The sequence below is a fragment of the Agelaius phoeniceus genome, chromosome 2 (genome assembly GCF_051311805.1).
Source record: "Agelaius phoeniceus isolate bAgePho1 chromosome 2, bAgePho1.hap1, whole genome shotgun sequence".
Taxonomy (NCBI): Eukaryota; Metazoa; Chordata; class Aves; order Passeriformes; family Icteridae; genus Agelaius; species Agelaius phoeniceus.
The window spans coordinates 93,202,160-93,222,726 of NC_135266.1; the positions used below are offsets into that span (position 1 = coordinate 93,202,160).

General features: G+C 45.6%; 1 protein-coding gene across 2 annotated transcripts in view; it reads left to right on the plus strand.

Annotated features, from left to right (window-relative positions):
- The first annotated feature begins 19,497 nt into the window (after window positions 1–19,497).
- IGSF11 (immunoglobulin superfamily member 11) overlaps window positions 19,498–20,567 on the plus strand; it is a 105,287-nt gene continuing 104,217 nt past the window's right edge. The window contains exon 1 of one of the 2 annotated variants that reach the window (XM_077174284.1): window positions 19,498–19,719. In XM_077174284.1, coding sequence (XP_077030399.1) covers window positions 19,647–19,719 — 73 coding nt within the window. In that variant the 5' untranslated portion in view covers window positions 19,498–19,646. Of the gene's footprint in view, window positions 19,720–20,272; window positions 20,298–20,567 lie in introns of those variants that run through there. The other variant, XM_077174285.1, reaches the window with a different exon arrangement.

Consider the following 20,567-nt stretch of genomic DNA (forward strand, 5'->3'; position numbering starts at 1 on the left):
TGATTTAATAAAATGAGAAGCCAGTCTAATAATGCACAATGCAGCTGCACAATGTGGATGCTTTGTGAGTGTGTATTTCCTTTAACATCATGTCCTCTGTGCTCTTCTGTGGCACATCAATTTGTAAGTGTGCAAATGCCATGAACCTGGAATAGAATTCCACTTGCAGAGAGCTGGCTTTAACACTTAAATATGGCCCAAAGTTCAGGAGCATTTTTTGTGCTATCTTGGGGATGCATGCAAGTAAAATTTCACCTCTGCTTGATGATTGGCAAAAAAATCTCTTTGTTCTACCAGACAGGCACTTACTTGCCAAGGGCATGTTACTCATATTTAAATATTAAGAACAAGACCTTGCCATGGCATGGTGTCTCTAGCTTGAGAAGCTCAGAAGTAAGTTTAGCTTTTGGTAGGATAAAAGGGATATTTTTCTCCTGTTTTGAACACATAGATTGCACATCCTGTTGTGGTGTTGAAGGTCTCACTCCTGATTTCTATGCTGGGCTCAGTGGAGGAGTGCTCCTCTGGGACTCCTCTGGGGAATGGATCATGAGCTGTGCTGCACCAAGAAGCAGAGAAGAGACCAGGGACTCAGAGAGAAGAGCAGAGAGGAGGAAAAAGAAGGATGGTTTTGTGAGGGCCAAGCCACTCCTTAAGGGATAACAACCTGCCTGCAGCAGATCTTTTGGTAGCTGTGATGGCACCATCAGGTTCTTTACCCTGCCCCAGCAAGTTCGAAGCTCCGGGGTTGGTCTAGGCACAAGGTTACCCAGGCCAGGAGGTTGTAGGAGGCAGCAACACAGTCACTGTCTCTTGTCCACTGCACCTATTTGTGCAAAAGAAAGCTGAGTCATTGTTGGCCAGTGACAGCCCCTCTGATCTGCAGCAATTGGTGCATTGTGGTGGCTGTGTGTCCACCAAAGCTCAGCTGACCCCTGAGAGAACAGTGCCATGGTCTTGTGCACTGTGTCCCTCATCCCCATGCTACTCCATACTCCTCAAAAGGTCACAGCACTGCTTGTTCTTCTCTCTTGTGGTCAGGGAAAAAAGGGATGTTGTTTTGTGTTGTGGAAGACTTGGTCTTTTGGAAACAAGCCCTTCTCTCTCACTTTCTGCTTGATCTGGAGCTTACTGCACATATCCAATGTGTAAGAGGGCAAAGGGAATGGGATTTGGGGGCTATGAAAAGCCTGGCTCAGATATCAATCCCTGTCCCCATGTCCATTCATTTTTCCTTTGCTATACCACCTTCAAGAGGTCCCAGTCAAGAGTCCTAGGGATTGCTGGACTGAGTGTAACCAGGCTGCAGAAAATGCTTGCTGTCTGTGGTAACAGCACGTCTACCTGCCCTCTGGGTGGTGAGTTTCTGAGTGAGTGAATTTATAGGAGGCCAGAACCCAGTAGGTATCACTGCTCCATGGGTCCTAGCATCCATTTTCTTTTTGGAAGAGCTTAAGGAGCTGTGAGCATGGGAAGCAGCCTCCCAGCCCTGTGTGAAGAGGGATGTGTGTTTGCATGGTGCTGATCATGCTGCATGAAGTGGGAATGCACTTCTGCCATGTATAGGCCACTGCCTGAGCTGGGGCTGTCTCATGCTGAGAGAGGTGCCCACGTGAGGGCTGCTCTGGTATTTTTTTCCACAAATCACGTGTATTTCATTGACCAAAACTGTCCACAACTTAGAAAGGGATGGCCAGTTTAAGTCATTTTAACACAAGCACACAAGGGCCCCATGGTGCTGAAAGGATGGCTGTCCCAACTCCCAGGCACTGCTACCCTGTTGGAAGTTGCCAGCCCAGCACAATCTGCTGGGGAAGCTGTTCAAGTTTCCCTCCCTCATCCAAGTTGTGCACAAACCTCAAGCTTAGCTCACATCAGCCGTTCTGATGACACTGAGGTACATCTGCTCTTCCACTGGCATGGCTGAACCTGAGGGAAGGCACCTCTTCATTACCTGAGGCCTTTCTCACTCACAGCCTTACCCTGGTTTAATTAAAGCACCACAAGCCTCTCCCTGAGCTCTCCCATGTTAGTCTAAAAGTGTTTTACATCTGCTTTTTAATTCATAATTTCCTTACAGACTTAACTTGGATCATCATAAGCTTTTCTCAATCCTGTAGAGTACAAGCAAAGTCGGGAGAGCTTCCACTAAATGTGTGTTACACCAGCACAATTTTATGGGTAGGCAAGCTCTGATCAGCATGACTGAGGACATGTGAATATTCACAGCCATTAAAATCAAAATAAATACAGTGGGGGTGACCTAATAGATTCAAACAGTCAATGCAGTAGCAGGAACTGCTGTCAGTGTCCATGAACAAAGAAAGACAAAGTTCCTTCAAAGAAATAAAAAAAATATATTCAGTCTGCATTATTCACCCAACCACAGCTTCTCAGGGAAACCAAGCTGTTAATATCTGGAATGGGAGAAAGCAAAGCAAAAAGTACAAGAGAAATGGAAACAAAGTATTTTTTCATGTTTTAGCTACCAGGACTAAACTATTAAACACATTTGCTCAGGATAGAAGGATGTGAGATATGAAGCCCTCAGGCAGGAGCAGTGGTACACAAAGATACCTCTGAGCTTTTCACTTTGGCTCTGAAAGGTGCTCCAAGGATGGTTTTCAATGGACCCATGTGAACGAAGGAGAGATGCCCCCCACACCCTTTCCTGTAGGACTGCAGATAGTAGGAATAGAAGGATTGGTGCTTGGCTGTGTTGGGAGGGAAGACTTACTGATGGTTCTGCTGTCCTCATACTCATGTTCTTGAATAAACCACTAGAAGTTAACTATCATTAGTGTCTCAACAAATTACAAAAAAGTTTGGGGACCTGCTCCTTTGGGCACTTTAGTAAACCTGGACCTTATTAGACATCTTTTAGAAAGTCAGCAAAGTCTTTGCACATTTACTTCAATGTTATTAATTTACAACGGCTACTCAATTAAGAGAGTCCACTAACTTGTAAAACTTTACTTATTTACGCTGCTTCTCAGCAAAGGATTTTCTCAGAGCGTGATGATGATAAGCTTAGGCATTACAAATCCTCTTGCTGCTTTTGTCAACAGGCAGCCTGAGAGCATTAATCAGAGAGATGCACACTTCCCAGCAGTGGCTTTGCTCCAGCTCCCTGCCGCTTCCCTGCTACAGGGTATGGCCCTGCAGGGCACCAGCTTCCCTCCGAGTCTGGAGGAGCTCTGCACACCGGCATTAGCTTTTACCAGGGCTGGGGACCCCATTTGAAAGGCAGCAGGAAATTGGGATGCTTATCATGACCACTTTTTAGGCAGCAGGCAAGATGAGGCTGTGTTTGCCTCAAAAGCAAAGCGCTCTCCCCAAAGTGTGCATTTTGGCTCGAGGCAATTTTCTCACACCAGTGTGTCTCCGGTGCATGAAGCTTCATCAGGGCAGGATGTGGGGTACACCTGGGCTTCAAAGCGTGCTTCAAATCACTTTTCAGACAAGTGAAAAATTGCAGTTCAACTTACTGCTGCAGAGAAGGGAAATGGGAGTGCAGGGTGAAGAGGACTGGGAATATTGTGACCTCCAAACCCTCCAGATCATCTTTAGGGATGTCCCAAATGCTCCTTGTTTGTCTAGGAGCCTCCAAGTCATTTCAGGCCAAGTCAGTCACACAGCTCTGTGGTGCTCACAGAGCAAATGTGGTAGGTAAATGCTGCTGCTACTCCTGGGAGGTGCTTGTATACATTAATGGTATGAGGAACTTGGCATGATTTCTGCCCTGCCCCAGCCCAGGGTGTTATTTTTCCCTCTGTCACTGCTGCAAGTGAGATTTAACAAGGATGATTTTCTCATTCCCGATAGTTACTGAGATTTTGCTCCGGGCACTTGGTGAATCCCCATTTCCCTGTGCAGACACTGTGGGTGCACAAAGTGTGAAATTTGAACCCACCTGGCAGACTGGGACAAGTCCTTCCTGCATTATGGATTCATTGAGATGGTGCTGGGGAGGGTGAATCAGTCAACTAGCTGCTATGGGCAAGAAAGCCACTGTCACAGGCAATGAGAAGAAAGGGTAGCATCCATCTGCCTCAATAGGCAGGTATTAGACACATGGAGAGTTTGACACAGGTTGTGTAGCAGTGAATTATTGTACATTTTGACCTTTTGTGCAGTCTGCCTCTCTGGCTGCTTGGACTTCTTTCTGTGTTATTCAGAGCATTATGCTGTGTATCGACATTTGCCTTCTTTGAAAGCTGCAGGGAGAGGATTATCCCTTGCTTTCCTACATGGAAAATACCAATAATGAAATTGAATGCAGTGGGTTCTTCCTTCACTAGGAGCTGCAAGGCTTCACAAGCATGTCATAAGCGTGGTGGTAGCCTTTGCTGCCCTGAAAGGGTTTGCTTCTTGAAGCAAATTGATTTCCCCTCTGAGTCAGCATGAAAGCAAAGTTTTTCAGCTCTGACTATTCTACAGGTGCTTGTGCAAAATCTAATGAATGTGTTAATGTGCAATGCAAGGATGTTGCTAGGAAACTTGTGAGAGCTAAATGAGGAAATGCTGTTAATAGAGGCAAGTGGCAGGGCCTCAAAGTTTTCCTTTGCAGCCCTGCTGATGGTTATTATTATATAAACAGGGCCAGTTGTGGCACTGTGTTGGGTCATCCTCCGGTGACAGCAGGTCTGCTTAAAAAGCAGTAAAAGTAAATTAAAAAAAGGCTTGACTCTTATAGGTTTTGATGTTCTTCCATCCCAGATAAACTTTACTACACTATCTGCTTCTGTAAAGGGCGGGTAAGTGCCTTCTCTTGCGATGTGCTGATGGGAACTTTGCTCTGCCTTGTTTCACTGCGCCTATTTGACACTCACTGGTGACTGATCTGAACTAGCCTGTGCAGACCTGTCTAAGCCCCAAACTGGGGCAGTGCTTTCCCAGTTAGCCTAAAAAGTTTTTTGAGCTCTAGAGCACTGAGGGAAATGATTTTTGCCTCTACCTTTGCCTGTCTCCAGTGGGCCTCCTAGAGTTTAATTCAGCTCAAAGATGATATTGAATGAGAGATTTTCTTCCCTTCTTTGTGGTGTTAAAATGCCCATAGATCCCAATGGATGCAAAGTTAGCAGTGACTGCTAATATCTTATGTTTGGAAGAGGCCAAAAAGCTTTTGGCTCCGTTTGCCTGCAGGCACACTTAAATGATCTTCCCAAATTAAACCCTCTTGCCTTTCCCTCCTAATGGCACATTGTTACTGTAACAAGTGTTGCTCTTCATGCCATTACTAACCCTAAGAAACAGCCCATTTTGCTTCTTCTGAAGGTTAGGGAGTTCTGGGCTTGTTCTCTTTTGGAGAAACATTCAACTGTGTATGTTATGTACTTTCCAACTGCTGAGGAAGTTTGGGCTGGCAATCCTGGCTTCCTTCCAGCTGAAGCTGCGACATTCTGCTGCTTTAGCTTTTCTTCCAGCCTCTTCAGTTCATAATACTTCTATTCATGTCATCACTTGTTGAATTAATTTTTATCTTTTTTTTTCTCTCCTTTTTTTTTAGAAACAGCTAGGGAAAAAAACCAAACCAACAAAAGAAAGTTGCAAAACTCCAGCAGCAAAAGTTTTCTTTTGTTCTTACTTGTTCTCTCATCTAAGAGTGAACTGCAGGTGCCAGCTGTCAGCTGGAAAGACTTTGCTGTGGTGTGGTGTGGGGATGAGAGCAAGTTGCATGCCAGGTAAGCTTTGTTTTGGAATGAGTTGACAAGGGAGTTGTTCCTAATGTATCCTGGAGTACAAGTTGTTTATGTGGCTCATCTTGAAGAAGCCCTGATAACCTTTTAGCCCACTGCATGCCTACTGCTGGGGAAAAAAACCCCAACCTTGGAATAATAGTAGTGAATTTAAAATGTTGTTTGGAAAAATTCTTCCTCCTTGCCTCCCTAATGTTCAGATCCAAAGATTTATTTTTAATCTTGAAGGCTTTGCAAAAGATTATCTGATTTTTTTTTCATCTCTTAGTGATCTAATAAAAATTAATTCCTTTCCCTAGAAATGTTGTCTCAGCTACAGCCTAAAGAATTCACAACTACAACAATACTACTACTGTGAACAAAGTTGCCTCCATTTCAATGAATCCAACTGTGTAGAATTCAAAGGGAATTATCTGTGCAACCATTTAAAAATTACTCAAATGCATTTCTATGCAGAGAAGTCATAGCATTAAAATCTCGAGTCTTTTCAGGACATGTGTCCCCTTTGTGCAGCTGGGAGCTGCCCTTCCCTAATAGCATGAGGCTCCTATTTCTATCCCTTCACAACCACCAGGCATTAAAGATGAGAGGGTTTTTGTTGTACAGGGTTTTTATGCCTAGAAAAGCATCACTTGCCCAAGGCTGAATCTGAATCTTGTCTGTCCTGAGTGGGGATAGTTTGGGGAGAAATGCCTTTGAAACCGATGAGTTATTTGTAACACTAGAATACATTTGGTGGAGACGAATTAATGGGTAGAGTACAGCTGAGCTGGTGAAAGGTACATGATTAATTCAGTTTTGACAAGACTGTATAATTTATAGCCTGGATCACACCTTCAGTTAGGCATATCACATTCTTTATTTCTACAACTGTAGAGCCTAGGAATACCAAACCTGATGTCAGCCATAGTGTGCTTGGTGCTGCACACAAACAGAAGTACAGAAATAAAGGTACAGTGTGAAAGCGAAAGAGCACACCTGAATAATGTTGAGACTATTTTGGGAGGCAATCCTGCTCACCAGTGAAATATTAAACTATTGAAGCTTTCATGCTTGATGACTATTTCCATAAATGTCCCAGTTTCTGTCTTTGCAGCCATTCCTTCGTGGAGGCCAAGTTTGATTCCAAGGAGATATAAGCTGAGAGGGCAGGACAAGCATTGCAAAGGCAGTCTAGTGATGCGGTAGATGATGTGGGGTTCGGATGCCAGGGTCACCAGAGATTTGCTTATGAGGGATGTGTGGGTTCCCGCTTTCTGGTAAGCTGAAACTGTAGGACAGAATGATAGAAGAGAAAGGGAATTTGCCTATAAAGGAAGGGGTCTATCCCATGCAGGAAAAGGTTAATGTCCCTTGTTGTAGATATGACCCAAGTGATGAGGAAAGCTAGGTAGGCTGGAGCTTTTGGGCTTCTGTAAGGACAGTAGCTGCCCTTGCTGTGGGCCCATCTCTCAACATCAAACAGGGGAAGGGAAAAAGCAGGTTCAAAATGGACTCCTGCCCCTTTGCACTGTGGGGGAGGACCGCCTGCCAATGGGTGTGAAGTGGATGTCAGTCAAAACCCCATGTTGCTATTGTGGCACTGAAGATCTTGCTATCCTACCTGTAGGGCTTGCAAGGCTGTTGTAGGAGCTCTGCTCTGCACCTCTGGCACACCTTGGGGCTGCTGCTCACTGCAGAGCTTGTGCTCCCCTTGTTAGTGATTTCAGAAGTATCGCTGCATAAATCAATATGCAGGAAACTAACTTAGCATCTGCCAGGTGTCTGTTTTCCTGTAGCCTTCCCCAGTATTTCAGACTGGATTGGTTATGAGCAGAGAGCTATATTTGTGTGGAAGTGAGATGCCAGCTCCTTAAGGATTCATTTATTGGGCTGCAGGCCAAGGAATATTTTGGCCCTTGATTGCACGTTGCTTGCTGCATTTACTTAATCAAACGGGGAAGCTTTTAAACTTTCAATCCAACAACAGGAATACATTATTGTACAGTCCTCTGATTTCCTTACTAGCAACATGTCAGTAATGAAAATGGGGCTAAGGAGGAAAGAATCAACAGTGTCATTTGTCTGAGTCGCTCTGGGATCCAGGTATGGATAAGGACTGTGCTCTTATCTTTTTTATAACATCAAGATCCATTTTATGAGATGCCTTAGAAAAATCTGGTTTGTAGCTGTTTGATATCCTAGAGAAATCTAGCTGCTTTTTTTCTCTTTTGGGAGAGGGATTCATCCTTGGAGATGACACCTCCTGGAAATCATTATAGAAAATAGTATCCGTGGTAACTGGAGCTGATATTTCTATACGCAGAAGAAATCTGTGCCATCTTAAACTGGGAGTTGATTGGATGGGGGAGGATAACTTCAGAAAAAAAGCTGCTTTGAAGCACTAGAGAGAGGATCAGGAGGCCATGTGAGGTGCTCAAATGTAACTTTGCACACCAGTAAATACAACCTTACACACAAGTGTAAACCCAGTCCCAAATTCAGTAGTACCTGCATCATCTTTCAAATGCTGGTATGTCCAGAGAAGTCTTTTTGGACCTTTCCTGTCCTACAGGCACTTTAAGTTGTTAAACTATGTTTATGCAGATACTACTGTGAGAACACTTGCTTTGGTTAGCATGCCCTGTTAGCAGAATGAGCTTGCTGTCATCCTCTGCTGATTAAATCAGATTGAGCTGAAGTACTGGTGCAGGGATGTAGAGGGCTTGATCCATTGCCACAAGAAAACAAGGAGACGCTCAGGAAGCTGGGCTTCTGAAGCCTGGAGGAGAGAGGGGATAGGGGAACAGGCACCTGTCTGCCAATATATATGTGAAAGTCATAAAGAATATGGATGTAGACCCTTTTTACTGAGGATAATTAGTGGAGAAGCGCAGAGAAGTTTTGGAATTAGTGTCCATGAGATTTTGAAGAATTGACTGGTCAGAGCTCCAAGCAACATAGTCTGAATTAAATTTTGACCCTACTGAAATTTTTAATTTGCTAATTATTTTTTTTAAGTGAGTGGTATTTGTTTTGGTGGGTTTTTTTGGGTTTTTTTGGTTACTTTTGCTAAACTTAGATGACTCATAGACAGCACTATTCCTTCAAAGCTTTAAGGAAAAAATCTCTCAAACTTTTTCTATATTTGAGAAGCTCAAATATAGAAGCTGAACTGGAATCTCTTGACAAAAGGATGCAATATGGGGAGAAAACAGTTTTGGTAGAATTTTTGTTGAAAAACTTGGTTCAGGTCTGTGCTTACTTTCAGATGTGTCCAGGCAAAGTGAACAACACTGGGGACTGTAACTAGGACTCCTCAGAATTATTTCATATTCACATTCTACTTGCACCCAAGGGCCTACTGGTAATGGAGCCCACCATAGGTTGGTCCACATGCCTTTGAAGAATAGGCAGATGAAGAAAAAAGTGAATTTTTTATTAAGGGCTTAATTTAGCTAAATTGAATTGAATCTGTGCTACCACACTGAAAACTCCAATTGGTTTCCTAAAAGTCTGATCCCCTGTAGCCCTCTAGCTGGGCTGGAAGTGCTGTTGTGTTTCCCCAGCAGAACAGGCTTTCTCTGGCTGACCAACATGCAGCTGCTATTACTTTGTATCTTTTTGGGAGCCCCTGTTTTCAAAAAGACAAACTCAGATGAGGTAATGTGCTCCCTGCTCCTCATATTGATACAGCAGAGGAAAATGCAGGCATGGTGTGATAACAAAGACCTTGAAAGAAGGGACAGAGGATGCAGTACAGAGGAGAAGCATTGGGGTGATGACAAAAGAGGTGCAGGATACCAATGTGGACATCAGCTCTGCTCACTAATGATCAGATAAAGAAATGGGGACATGAGAGCTGGACAAAACAAGTATTAAAAAAGAAGAAAAAAAATCAATATATGTAAGAATTCTCCATGTGTAGTAAATCTGGATGCAGTGCGGACTTGCAGGCCAAAGAAAGAGGAGTGAAATATAAAATGTTGCTAAAAAATGTATAAACTCTGCTCCATACGAATCTTAGATGGAGGAGGAAGAATATATCAGCATTATGTTCTTCCCTGCAAAGAGAAAAATGGGATGTTTGCCAGGAAGCGTGGAAACTGATTTCAGCTGTATTATTACTCAGATTTTTTCCAGATAATAGTTTTTATTTTTTTCCATCTAATAATTAGGTTTAGGTAAATAATATTTCTTGATTAGACTTTTATGATTTCAATTGTACTAACAGTAAATTCCTAGGTTTGTATATAATACTTGTTTCTTTATTGTCTGTAAGAAAGGATTTGAGTGTAACTGTGCCACCCAGCAGAATCACAGAATCATTTAGGTTGGACCTTCAAGATCATTGAGTTCAACCTTTGACTGAACAACCTTGTCAACTAAACCATGATGCAAAGTGCCATATCCAATTTTTTCTAAAACACCTCTGGAGTGGTGAGTCCACCACTTCTCTGGGCAGCCCATTCTGATGCTTGACAATTCTTTCTCCATTGCTTCTCCCTGTGAAAGGGACATCTTCCTGATGTCCAACCTAAACCTCCCCTGCCACAGCTTAAGGCTGTGTCCTCTCCTGTTACTGGTTGCCTGAGAGAAGAGGCTGCCCCCACATGGCTGCAGCCTCTTTCAGGGAGCTGTAGAGCGTGATAAGGTCACCCCTGAGCCTCCTTTTCTCCAGGCTAAACAACCCCGGCTCCCTCAGCCACTCCTCATAGCACTCACTCTCCACATCCTTCCCCAGCTCTGTTGCCCTTCTCTGGGCACTCTCCAGCACCTCAATGTCCTCCTTGCAGTCAGGGGCCAGAAACTGGGCACAGCACTCAAGGTGCAGCATCCCCAGTGCCAAGCACAGGGGTACAATCACTGCCCTGGTCCTGCTGGCCATGCTGCTGCTGACACAGGCCAGGATGCCATTGGCCTTCCTGGGCACATGCTGGCTCATGTGGAGCCACTGTCAACCAGCACCCCCAGGTTCTTTTCCACCAGGCAGCTTTCCAGCTGCTCTTCCCCTGGCCTGTAGTGCTCCCTGAACTTGCTGTGACCAATGTGCATGACCTGGCCCTTGGCCTTGTTAGCAGGTGAGTGATAGGCATGAAAAAAATAAAAGAAAAACAATTAATGTAAGAAGGAATAACTTCCTTAGGCCTCCACCATGAGACATTCTACTGCTCTTCCAACTTGTGGTATTCCATAAGACCAAGCTCCTCTTGTGATGTTTTCTGGAGAAGCCAGCAAGTGAGAGATACCACAGACTGCTACCAACCACAAGTCAATTGGCACAAGGGAAAATTTTCCTTTAAAGCGGGCATCAAGCAGACTTCTAAGTTTCTGCCTCTTCTAGTCCAGTCCTGAACTCAGTGCTGCATCTTTACTTCCTTAAGTAAGGAAGTAAATACTTCCTTACTTAATATGAAGAGGGATGCTGTTATGATTCCTGGAGACTTCATTTCTCCATGTAGCAGCTATGCTCAGTCTTGGCTGTACTGCAGCAACAGCTACAAAACCCAGAAATAGTTTTGTTGGTGTGACCTGTTCTGTCCCAGACCATTTTGCTAAAATAAGCAAAAAGAAAGGCAACTGGTGTAGTGTGTTTTGTACTGCTGAGGAAGGCACCTTGCTGAGACTGCTGCTCTCATTTCTCATACTGTAACCGTCTACGTTGAAAGCATTCATTGCCATTCACCTTTAGGAGTTTAATTTGCATAATCATTTTTTCTTGCAGGGCTTCAGAATTGGCTGATCTGGACTCTCCACTTCAAAATATCTTAACTGTGCTTTTCAATATGCACACAATGCTGTGAGCTAGAACAAAACGATCTTGTTGTGTTACCATAGAGACACCCAGGGTCTAGGAAGGGTTCCTGCTTGAAATCTTACTGTTAAAGGGACAAGGGCTGTTAAAATTTGATGAAGGGCTTAATCCTTGACCAGGCACTGGTATAAATCAGTGCCACCAGGGTGAAACGAACTGGCAGTCCCAATGCAGTGCTTTACAGACAACACCCTCCACTCCAACTGGCCCAAAAGGGGCTGTTGTCTTGGTAGACTCAGAGAAAAAAAATAAAAATAAAAGAGGTGGAGGGAGCAGGGGAAAGGTCTGGGAAATTAACTTGGAAATGTTGAATCACTTTATGCTTTTCCTTCATTTCCCCCCGTCTTGTTTTGATTTGAGTTCTAATTAAAAGGCTTTCCTTTGCACTTAGACAACTCAACTTTGCTTTTTAAGCATACATTTTTTAAACACCACTAAATGAAGGCAGGCATGAGGGAAGGTGCAGGGCTGACAACTCTGCTCTGGAGACTGAAGTCCTGCATTCACAATTAAAGGCAAGTGGTTGGACTATAGCTGCATTCCTGTGTTGTCCTGGAGAAAACAAGATGTGGACTGAGAGGACACTACCTTCCATGACCCTGTAGAGTTTTTAGTGTTGGTGCTGTAGTTGCCAGTTATAATGACCATTTTGTGCAGTGTAGGGAGGAGAAAATGCCTTGCTATGTACATAAAGGGAAGCAGAAGCTGGTTGTGAGTAGACTCAGCAAAAAACCTTCAGGAATTTTTGTTTACTTGGGACCACAGTGTCTGGGCTGCTTATGTGAGCATCAAAATGGTGCTTAAGAGTCCTGCTTGCCAACTTATTTAAAAACTCTGGTGCAAAGTGGAGAGAGACTCTTTACTCTGACCCATGTTAGTTAATTGGTGTTGACCCTGGAGTTAAAATCCCCAAATGAGCATTAGAAAGGGCATTGGTGAACATGTCTTGAAAATTCCACTTCTGTCATTGTCTGACAGTGGTGGGAGGTGCAGATCTGCCTTATGTTATACATGGAGCTATTTTCTAACTCTCCAACAGTGGCTGTTGATTCAATTCCATAAGACATCCTGGCTCTTAAGTCTGGTGAGGGCAGAGTTTAATCCTTCCTGCTGTCCTTAAGTCAGCTCTGATGACTTCTTCCTCTGGCTTAAATCCTGGCTCTGATGGACTCACCTGGTGACTATTTCATTATGTAGAGGATGGTAGGGTCTCTAGGAGAAGTTCTGCTCTTTGTCTTTTTGCTGTGAAACAAATCCTTTCTGGCCCAGGCAAACGTGAATTATGTACACCGTGCCTTGCATAGGCATCCATGTCATATTGTGCCAGTGCAGGATGTTCAGCTAATTTTGTGCACCTCCAGGACGCTATTAACTCTTCAGGTGCTCTATACTTTCAGTAAATACTGTGTGACCCATGGCTAGCACTAAGCAACAGCAAGAAATACTGTCAATAATAGCTTGGGAACTTGCATTCCTGTCAGCAGTGATTCAGAGAATAGTCTAGACTTCTTGCAGGACAGGTGAAAGGAAGATCAGCTGGCATGGGCTCTGAGCAGCTTCCCAGCAGCCTAGCAAATGCTGAAACAAGGAGAGATTTGAGTCTGAAGTGGAGCAGGGGAAATCAGAAATGTTAGCCAGCAGGCCGTGTCAAAGTGCAAGCTTAATTTTGTTCTGATATTACTTCATTCTTATGTTGCTTCTAAACAGAAGACAACATCTGCTGCCATGTGGCTGCTGAGATTTTGTAGGAGTCACCCTTGGGATGCCATTGGCTCCCTGTGTTGAAGGACTAAGTCAGACTCAGAAGATGCTGAACATTTCTCCCATGAAAACACTGAGGAGAGGGTTGAGGTGTATTTAACAGCCATTTCAGTGTGGTGGTAATAAGAAGTACCATCATGCTGCATAGGGGAGAAACCTTGCCCAAACTGACATTTAGGCCAGTATCATGTATCCCCCTCATCATTGCATAGGTCAGCTGTCTCATCCATGGGTACATTGCACTCTGGATACCAAAGATCTGAACTCTCTCTTCCATCAGTCCAAGACAGATGCTTTGCTCAGCTGCAGAGTAACATAGACACTGCTGTGGTCCCTGAGCCAAGCAACCATCTGGAACTGGAAACAGCCCTGAAGGTGTTAGAGAGATACCTACACTGCTCTATGAGCTTGGAAAACTGGTGTTTGCTGCATGTGGATCTTCCTGTCCTGTTCTCTCAAACTGTCCTGTACATCCCACGGGTTTTCACCACTAGGTGAGATATCTCTGGCCTTTGTGGGTAACTTTGTGGATTGAAAGTTATTTTTGCAAGTTTTGGATGCAGGCACCATTAGTGATATCAAAATTAAGAGAAGTGGCCATATGTCCACTGGCACAAGGATTTGAGCCTCTTGTGTTTCTGAATTCCTTATCCATTTTCAGTCCTCATTGGAAAAGCAAGTAAGTGGCTGAAAAAACATTATGTGTGGTTACTAGTTGCTAATGAACATCAGAGAGTTAAAAAATGCAGAAAACTGCAATATCTTTTATTAGACCAGCAGATGTAATAAGGAAAAAACCAGATTAGTTTTCAAGCATGGAAGCTCTTCTTTAGGTCAATGTGCCCCAAAGCATGTTGGTATTTTCAGCAACATCAGCTGATCTAGTAAAAGTTATTGCTTCTCCATAGAAGTTATTGCACCTCACATATCTTTAGACCATCACAGCCATAGCAACACTGCTACTAAACAAGATTCTCAAAGACCCATTTTGTATCGCAACTGCAGGAATACATCCACATGAGTCCTAACTTTAGTGTATTTCTTCTCAATTTTGTCATCTATTTATTTTCTGTCACAGCTGTGTGTAATAAATTTCAGCAGTTCTGAGGAAAAAAAAGGAAGAGTGATTGATTTCCATTTTCTGGGCTTTATGGGGTGTGCTACTTAGAAGAGTTGTCATTACCACCATTTGCTGGTGTTTAGTGGAAGATTTAATTCACCTACTGTAATGATTTGGGGAAATGTGTCGATGTACAATTTAGAAAGTTGTTATGTAAATGGCAGCATTATGAAATGCTTTTATATGGATGCAGCATCCCCTGTTTCCTAAGAGGGGTAGCAGCGTGTGTCTGACAGGGTACAATGGACAGTTGTTAACCACAGCAAGAACAGCATGTCCAAAGAAAGATTTAGTCAGAGCCTTGGGGACCAATTTGTTTCAAGCATGTCTGCATGGGCAGGATTTGGGGGAGTGAGTGGGAGATGAAGGATTTCAAAATGTTAAATTAAAAGCTTTGGTTTTGCAGACACCAGAACACTGGATGACTTTGGGCAGGAGAAGAGGGGAGAGAAGAGGAATTTGTAGTTGAAAAGGTTTGCTTTTACTGTGGGAACAGCCAAGGAAAACTCAGGAGATGTAAAAATATGCAAAGAATTTGTTAGATTGTTGATTATCTCAAAGTGCATTGGGATAATCCAGGGTAGGCAGAAATTGCATGAATGGGGTGCATAGAAATTTATTTATTCCTCATACTAGTGTGGAAGCGAGCACCTTGCAGTGCACTGAGCTAAATCAGCATGTCACAGGTACTACCGGCCTGGGATGAAGAAACCAGCCAGACCAGTGTGGCCATGAGGGTAGAAAGATCTAGGGAAAGCAGTGTCTCAGCCCAGCTCCTGCAGTTTTGCTATGTGGCTCCCTGCCCATGAAGTGGGGACAGCAGAGAGAGATGGCTCTTGATGTGTGGGTCAAAGTGGCCTTGGAGAAAGAAACAATGCAATGGCCTACTTCAGTGCTGAGAAGTTTGAAGGTACGCCTAATCCACCCGGGTTTCCATGGACACATCCGTTCCTGCCATCTGGCATTGAAGGAGTGTGGAAATTTGCTTGCTGTTTCAGGGCTGGTTTCTCTTAGATATTCCTATGGTCTCCCTGCGTGGCTGACATGCAAGGATAGGCCATTGCTGTGCCAGGGATCAGGTTATCCTGACCAACACATGGAGAGGGCTCACCCAAAAGCCTATGATGGCCATGCATTACATACACAGCGCCTGCACTGGACTGCACCTGGTGCTGGACAGTGAGAGCACATCTCCCTCCTGATGCTCCTTCTTGTTCCACTATGCAGGCTTTCAAAAGCACAAACTTTTACACTTGGGACAGAATTCCCACATAACTAGTCCTGTGGCCAATAGGAAATAAAAAAACTGTGATAGATGAGTTGACAGGGTTATCACTGTTTTTTCTTCTATTTAGTGACCTCTGTTTTGTATACACAGGTGTTCAGCAAAATAAATCCTGGGTTTTGTTTGAATTAGTTTTATTGAAAAGGTACAGACATAGTTAATTTGGTATATATTTGAAGGGCTGTCATATTTCTTCTCAGATAGGATTAAAACAGTTCAATCTGCAAACTCTATTTCGTCTGTCAAAGGGAGATAACCAATTTCACAGACTGAAGTTATTAATGATCAACTGAGTGAATTTTATCCATCTTTTTATATCTTGGAAGGACACCTCACTGAAGCTGATTTTGATCAATTTGTAAGCAATGTCACCTTCAATAAATTCCCATCTGACAATAGATAACCCAGTAACAAGCTGGGAGACAGCAAAGGTGATGTAAGACCTGACATCTATTGCAGCCCTTGAACCCAACCGCATCCCCACTGGATTTTTAGAGCCATGTTAATGCAAAAGTGAAAAAAAAAAAGTAGCATCATCCTGGAAAAAAGCTTCCTTTTCAAATTTTACTCACAAAGATGTTTTTCATTGAGACATGAGAATTACATTACTTATCATAATTCTTTCAAAAGAAGAAGGTGGGAGTGGTTTCTTTCTTTCTTTCTTTTTTTTCTTTTTCTTTTATTGTTTTTCCTATCCTCGCCCAGCCTAGCATGAACAATCTTGGAAATATCTTAGCCCTTCAGTTAAAGGATCCTGTGTGTGTTCTTCTGAGCAATGTGCCCCAACTGAGTCCTGCAGTGGTTATCTGCCAGCATCTGATGCCTGGGATATGGCAAAGCACATCTCCTCTATCCATGATGTACTATTCCATCGATGCTGAGGAAGAGGTATAGATGCTTGCTGGTGGGAAAATGGACTGCTAGAGCAGTAAATATCTGTGCTCATAGCTCTAGTGTCCAACAGGCTGGAGTGTGCTGCACTCACTGGATAAATGGTTGGCATAAGCCTAATCTTTTGGGGAAGGCTCAAGGACAGCTAAAGTGGAAATTCAGAGTTCCAGGAACAGTATCTCCTCGGCCACGTCCTTTCTGTACAATCTTCAGCCTATTTTTGGAAGTGGTGATAAGGTGAAGAGGGAGCCAGAGTGAGAGGACTGACTGGTGCATCTGAAGATTATTATTCCCTGTGGCTGCTCCATCCTTCTGGAGTGTAGCCACAGATTGTTCTTGCAGTTGCTGCAAGAAGCAGCTAAAGTCACTTGCTGTGTCACTGTGGTTTGTAGGTATGGTACAGTATCTGCTGCGGTGACCAGGTCTGAAAGCTGATTAAAATGCTCCCTGATCCTAGCAGCTTGTATCAGGAGGGAGTAATTTGGGTCCATTTTGGGCAGAAATGCTTCCTCTGACCACCAGGCTCTCAGTTCACATTATGCTCACTGCACTTTTTAGGAAGCACATTAATTCATTTACTGTAGAGGGTGAACTGATCTTTGCTGTTTACCTGCCAGCTGATGCACAGCAGGATGCAAGGAACAGTCCAAAGTGAGCTGGGATGGCATTTGCTAAATGCAGTGTGTCCTTATACTAAAAACCACACTTATTTCCATTAGGTCAAGACAGCTTCCAAGTCTTGGCAGATCAGGAAGGCAGTGCGGCAGTCCTAGGGAGAATATGCAATTTTTCTTGTTTTCACTTGATTTGACTTTGCATCTTTTCATTCTTGGAAGTGATCTGCAGGAGTAAGGGCAGTGACAGGCCACTGTGCCAAACATGCTCTGTGCTCTCTGCCCTTGAGTTTGCTGAAGGAGGTTATGTTTGGCAAGAAACATTCGTGGGCCTTCATTGTAAGTGAATGTGTGGACATACTCATTGTATTCCTCAAGGTGGTCATTGTGTGTATGCACAAGGATGGAGGTTTCCTGGAACTGCTTCTGATCATAAAATCATCGTTTTTCTTTGTCCTTTTGCTTGATGAAAAATGCAGCAAGTCAGCTGGAGAAAAGAGAAGCAATCTGAGAGAGTCTGAGAAAACTTCAATTCCCATATTTCCACAGAATGGGGGAACAGCTGGGCTGTTCATGGCTCTCCCTTCGATATTTTTCTGAAGTGTTATACTTCAGCTGCTTGAGCCTTTGCCAAGGGCTGGCTCCGTAATGGAGCAAAACCCTCTTTAAGTCTGCCTGCCCATGGCAGGGCTGGTGTGAAGGGTGCTTTGTTAGAGTGCTAGAGCTGTCAGAACACCTGTATCAGCAGGTTTGATGTTGGAGAACATGCAGCAGGCACCAGACCAACCTGAAAAGAGGCCAGAGGGTACATCCCCTGAGTCACCATGTGATGCCTTCTCGCCTCTCTGAGCCCCCACCTGCTGAATGAAATCCCAGCCCATGTGGTAGTGAGCAATTTTGCTGCCTGATAAGGGTAGGTCAACCATTGCTCCTTCTAAACAGAGTTAGTAGTTTTATTTCAGAACCAAGATAACTGGTAAACCTGGACTGCTGGGGTGACATTTTTACCTAGTCCCCTGATAGAAGTTTGCCAAAGCTTGATGCTGTCCAAGGCAGAGCTCAACCTAGGCTAACCAAGGCTGGTGAGATGGTAGTTAGCTTTCCACATACTGTTGTTATGGGTACCAGCTTGCTTTTTTTTCATGGTTCTTAAAGAAATTTATGTTTTTCTACCCCTGAGACTTTTTCTTGCCATCTTCACTCCTGGGTGCAGCTCTCCCCCACCCCTCTTCACAGGGGTAGTGGAGCCATGTAAAGGGTCAGAGCACCTTTTGAGGCATCTGAGGAGGCAGAAACCTGAACAGTGCTGAGCAATAGGGTAGTCTGGGCAGGGGGATGCTCCCAGGGACTGTGACTGGTGGGGGTGGGGAGAAGCATGACAAAATGGATTTGCTGCCTGCAGGACGCAAAGGCTGCATAGCTGTGCTTTGGTGGGGAGGAAACGTTGAGTGGGGGAATGAAATAATTGGACATTTGACAGAATTGTTAGAGAGTTTTCCTTGTCAAACTGCTTATTTTCACAAAGCAAAACTACCATGATTAGACTTGGACAGGGAGCTGGCTGTGCGCCAGGTGTCATTCTGTGCAAGCTTTCTGCTTGATCCTTTCCCACAAGCTCATCCTAAATTCATAAAGGGTTCCTTTCCTCCTTTTCTACCATCTACATACACACTTGATGTGTGCTGATTTTCAACTGATTAATATTTCTGCGCAGCCTTAAGAACTGCACTGACTTAAGCTTGTGACACAACTTGTTGGCGATTCCTGCGTTACACAGTATTGCAGTTCCCCAACTCCGAGAACTGCCTCACACCCTTTGGAGATACCTTGGTCGGTTTTACAGGAGTGCGGAATGCTCGTGTTTCCCAGGCTCCTGCATGGCGGAGTTAGGGTGGTTCATACCTTTGCAGTGTTTATACCGTGCGCTGCAGCGGTGACCAGTCCCATGCAGACCATCCCAAATATTTTGCTGTGCGCTGCCGCTGTCGTCTTCAATGCAGCTGTAGGCAGGTTCCGGAAAGAAGAAGCCCCCACGCTGCCGCGATGATCCGGAGGAGCGGTGGGGGTGCAGTCTCCAGCCCTGCGCTCGACCGCACCTCCACACCCTGGCCCGTGTAGCATCCCTACGGATGCAGCGGCGCCGGGTTGGCGGGGAAGGGGAGGAGGGGGGAACCCCCAATTTGCGCGGAGAGAGGAGGAGGGTGGTGGGACGTGCCGCTGCGCGCCGGGACGGTGCCGCGCGGGGGGTGACAGCCGCAGCCCGGCGGGTTGCGGGGGCGGCTCGGGGCCGCCAGGCTGCGCTCTCGGTCCGGCCGCCGCGCCTGCCGCCCTCCCCGGGCGACCGGGGCTTGGGGCACGGCGGAGCCTCGCCGCGAGCGGGCGGTCCCGGGACGGCGGCGGCACCACCGGCGGCGGCACCTGCGGCGGCGGCGGGGAAAGGCAGGGCTCGGCGGCCCGCTCCGCGCCCCTCGCCCGGCCCGGCATGACGCGGCGGCGCCCCGGCGGCGGCGGGAGGTGGGTGCCGGCAGCCCTGGCCGCGCTCCTGGCCCTGAGAGGTGAGTGCTGCACGGGCGGAGCGGGGCGCGGCACCCGGCACGGGGCATCGCCCTGCGGCCGCGGGGTCGCCGCCGCCGGTGCCACGGCGGTGCCCCGCGCGTGGGGAAGTTTTGATTGCGGTCCCGCCGGGGATGCTCGGGAATGCGGCGGCGGGCGAGTGCTTTTGCAGGCAGGCGTGGGGAAGGAGCGCTGCTCTGCTCGGCTCCTTCTGCTGCCTCTGCCGCACCATCCTTCCTACTATTCTTATATATACATATTTTATTTAATCTATTTTTTACCGTGCCGTAAAACTTGCTTGAAACTGGGCTTCACGTTAGGCTCAGTTGTCTGGGCCTAGCCCCTTGGTAAGCTCACCTGTGTGGAAAACTCTGGTCTATCCCTCAGGCCCTGAGGCAGCAGGGAACTTTCCGCAGAGACGGTGACAGGCTGCTCGGAGCCCCCTGTGTCCCCCCCATCCTCTCCTCTGCCTCCTCCTTCCAGGCACACGGCGCACCGCTTCAGCTCTAAGATATGTGCCTGCCCCCGGGGACGTGGAGACTCCAGCACCTCCCGCCCCCTATAGCCCTTCCGAAATAAGGTGTGTTCCCTGGTCTCTGTGCGGAGAGGAAACAAATTGCGTATGACAGATGCTACTCACATCACTTAGTGCATTGCCGGGGAGCACCAGGAGGTGCTGCATTAAGGGCAGCAGAAGAAACTACCAAGTGCAAGATGTTCAGGCTCATCTGTTGATCAGGTGGCAATGCCTCCTTTCAAGTAATGCTAAACTTTAGAGCAGCCTGCTCGGTTATAAGGTCTGGCCTTTAATGCAGACCCCCGCTAAGCAATTCTGCAGAGCTCAGCTCAG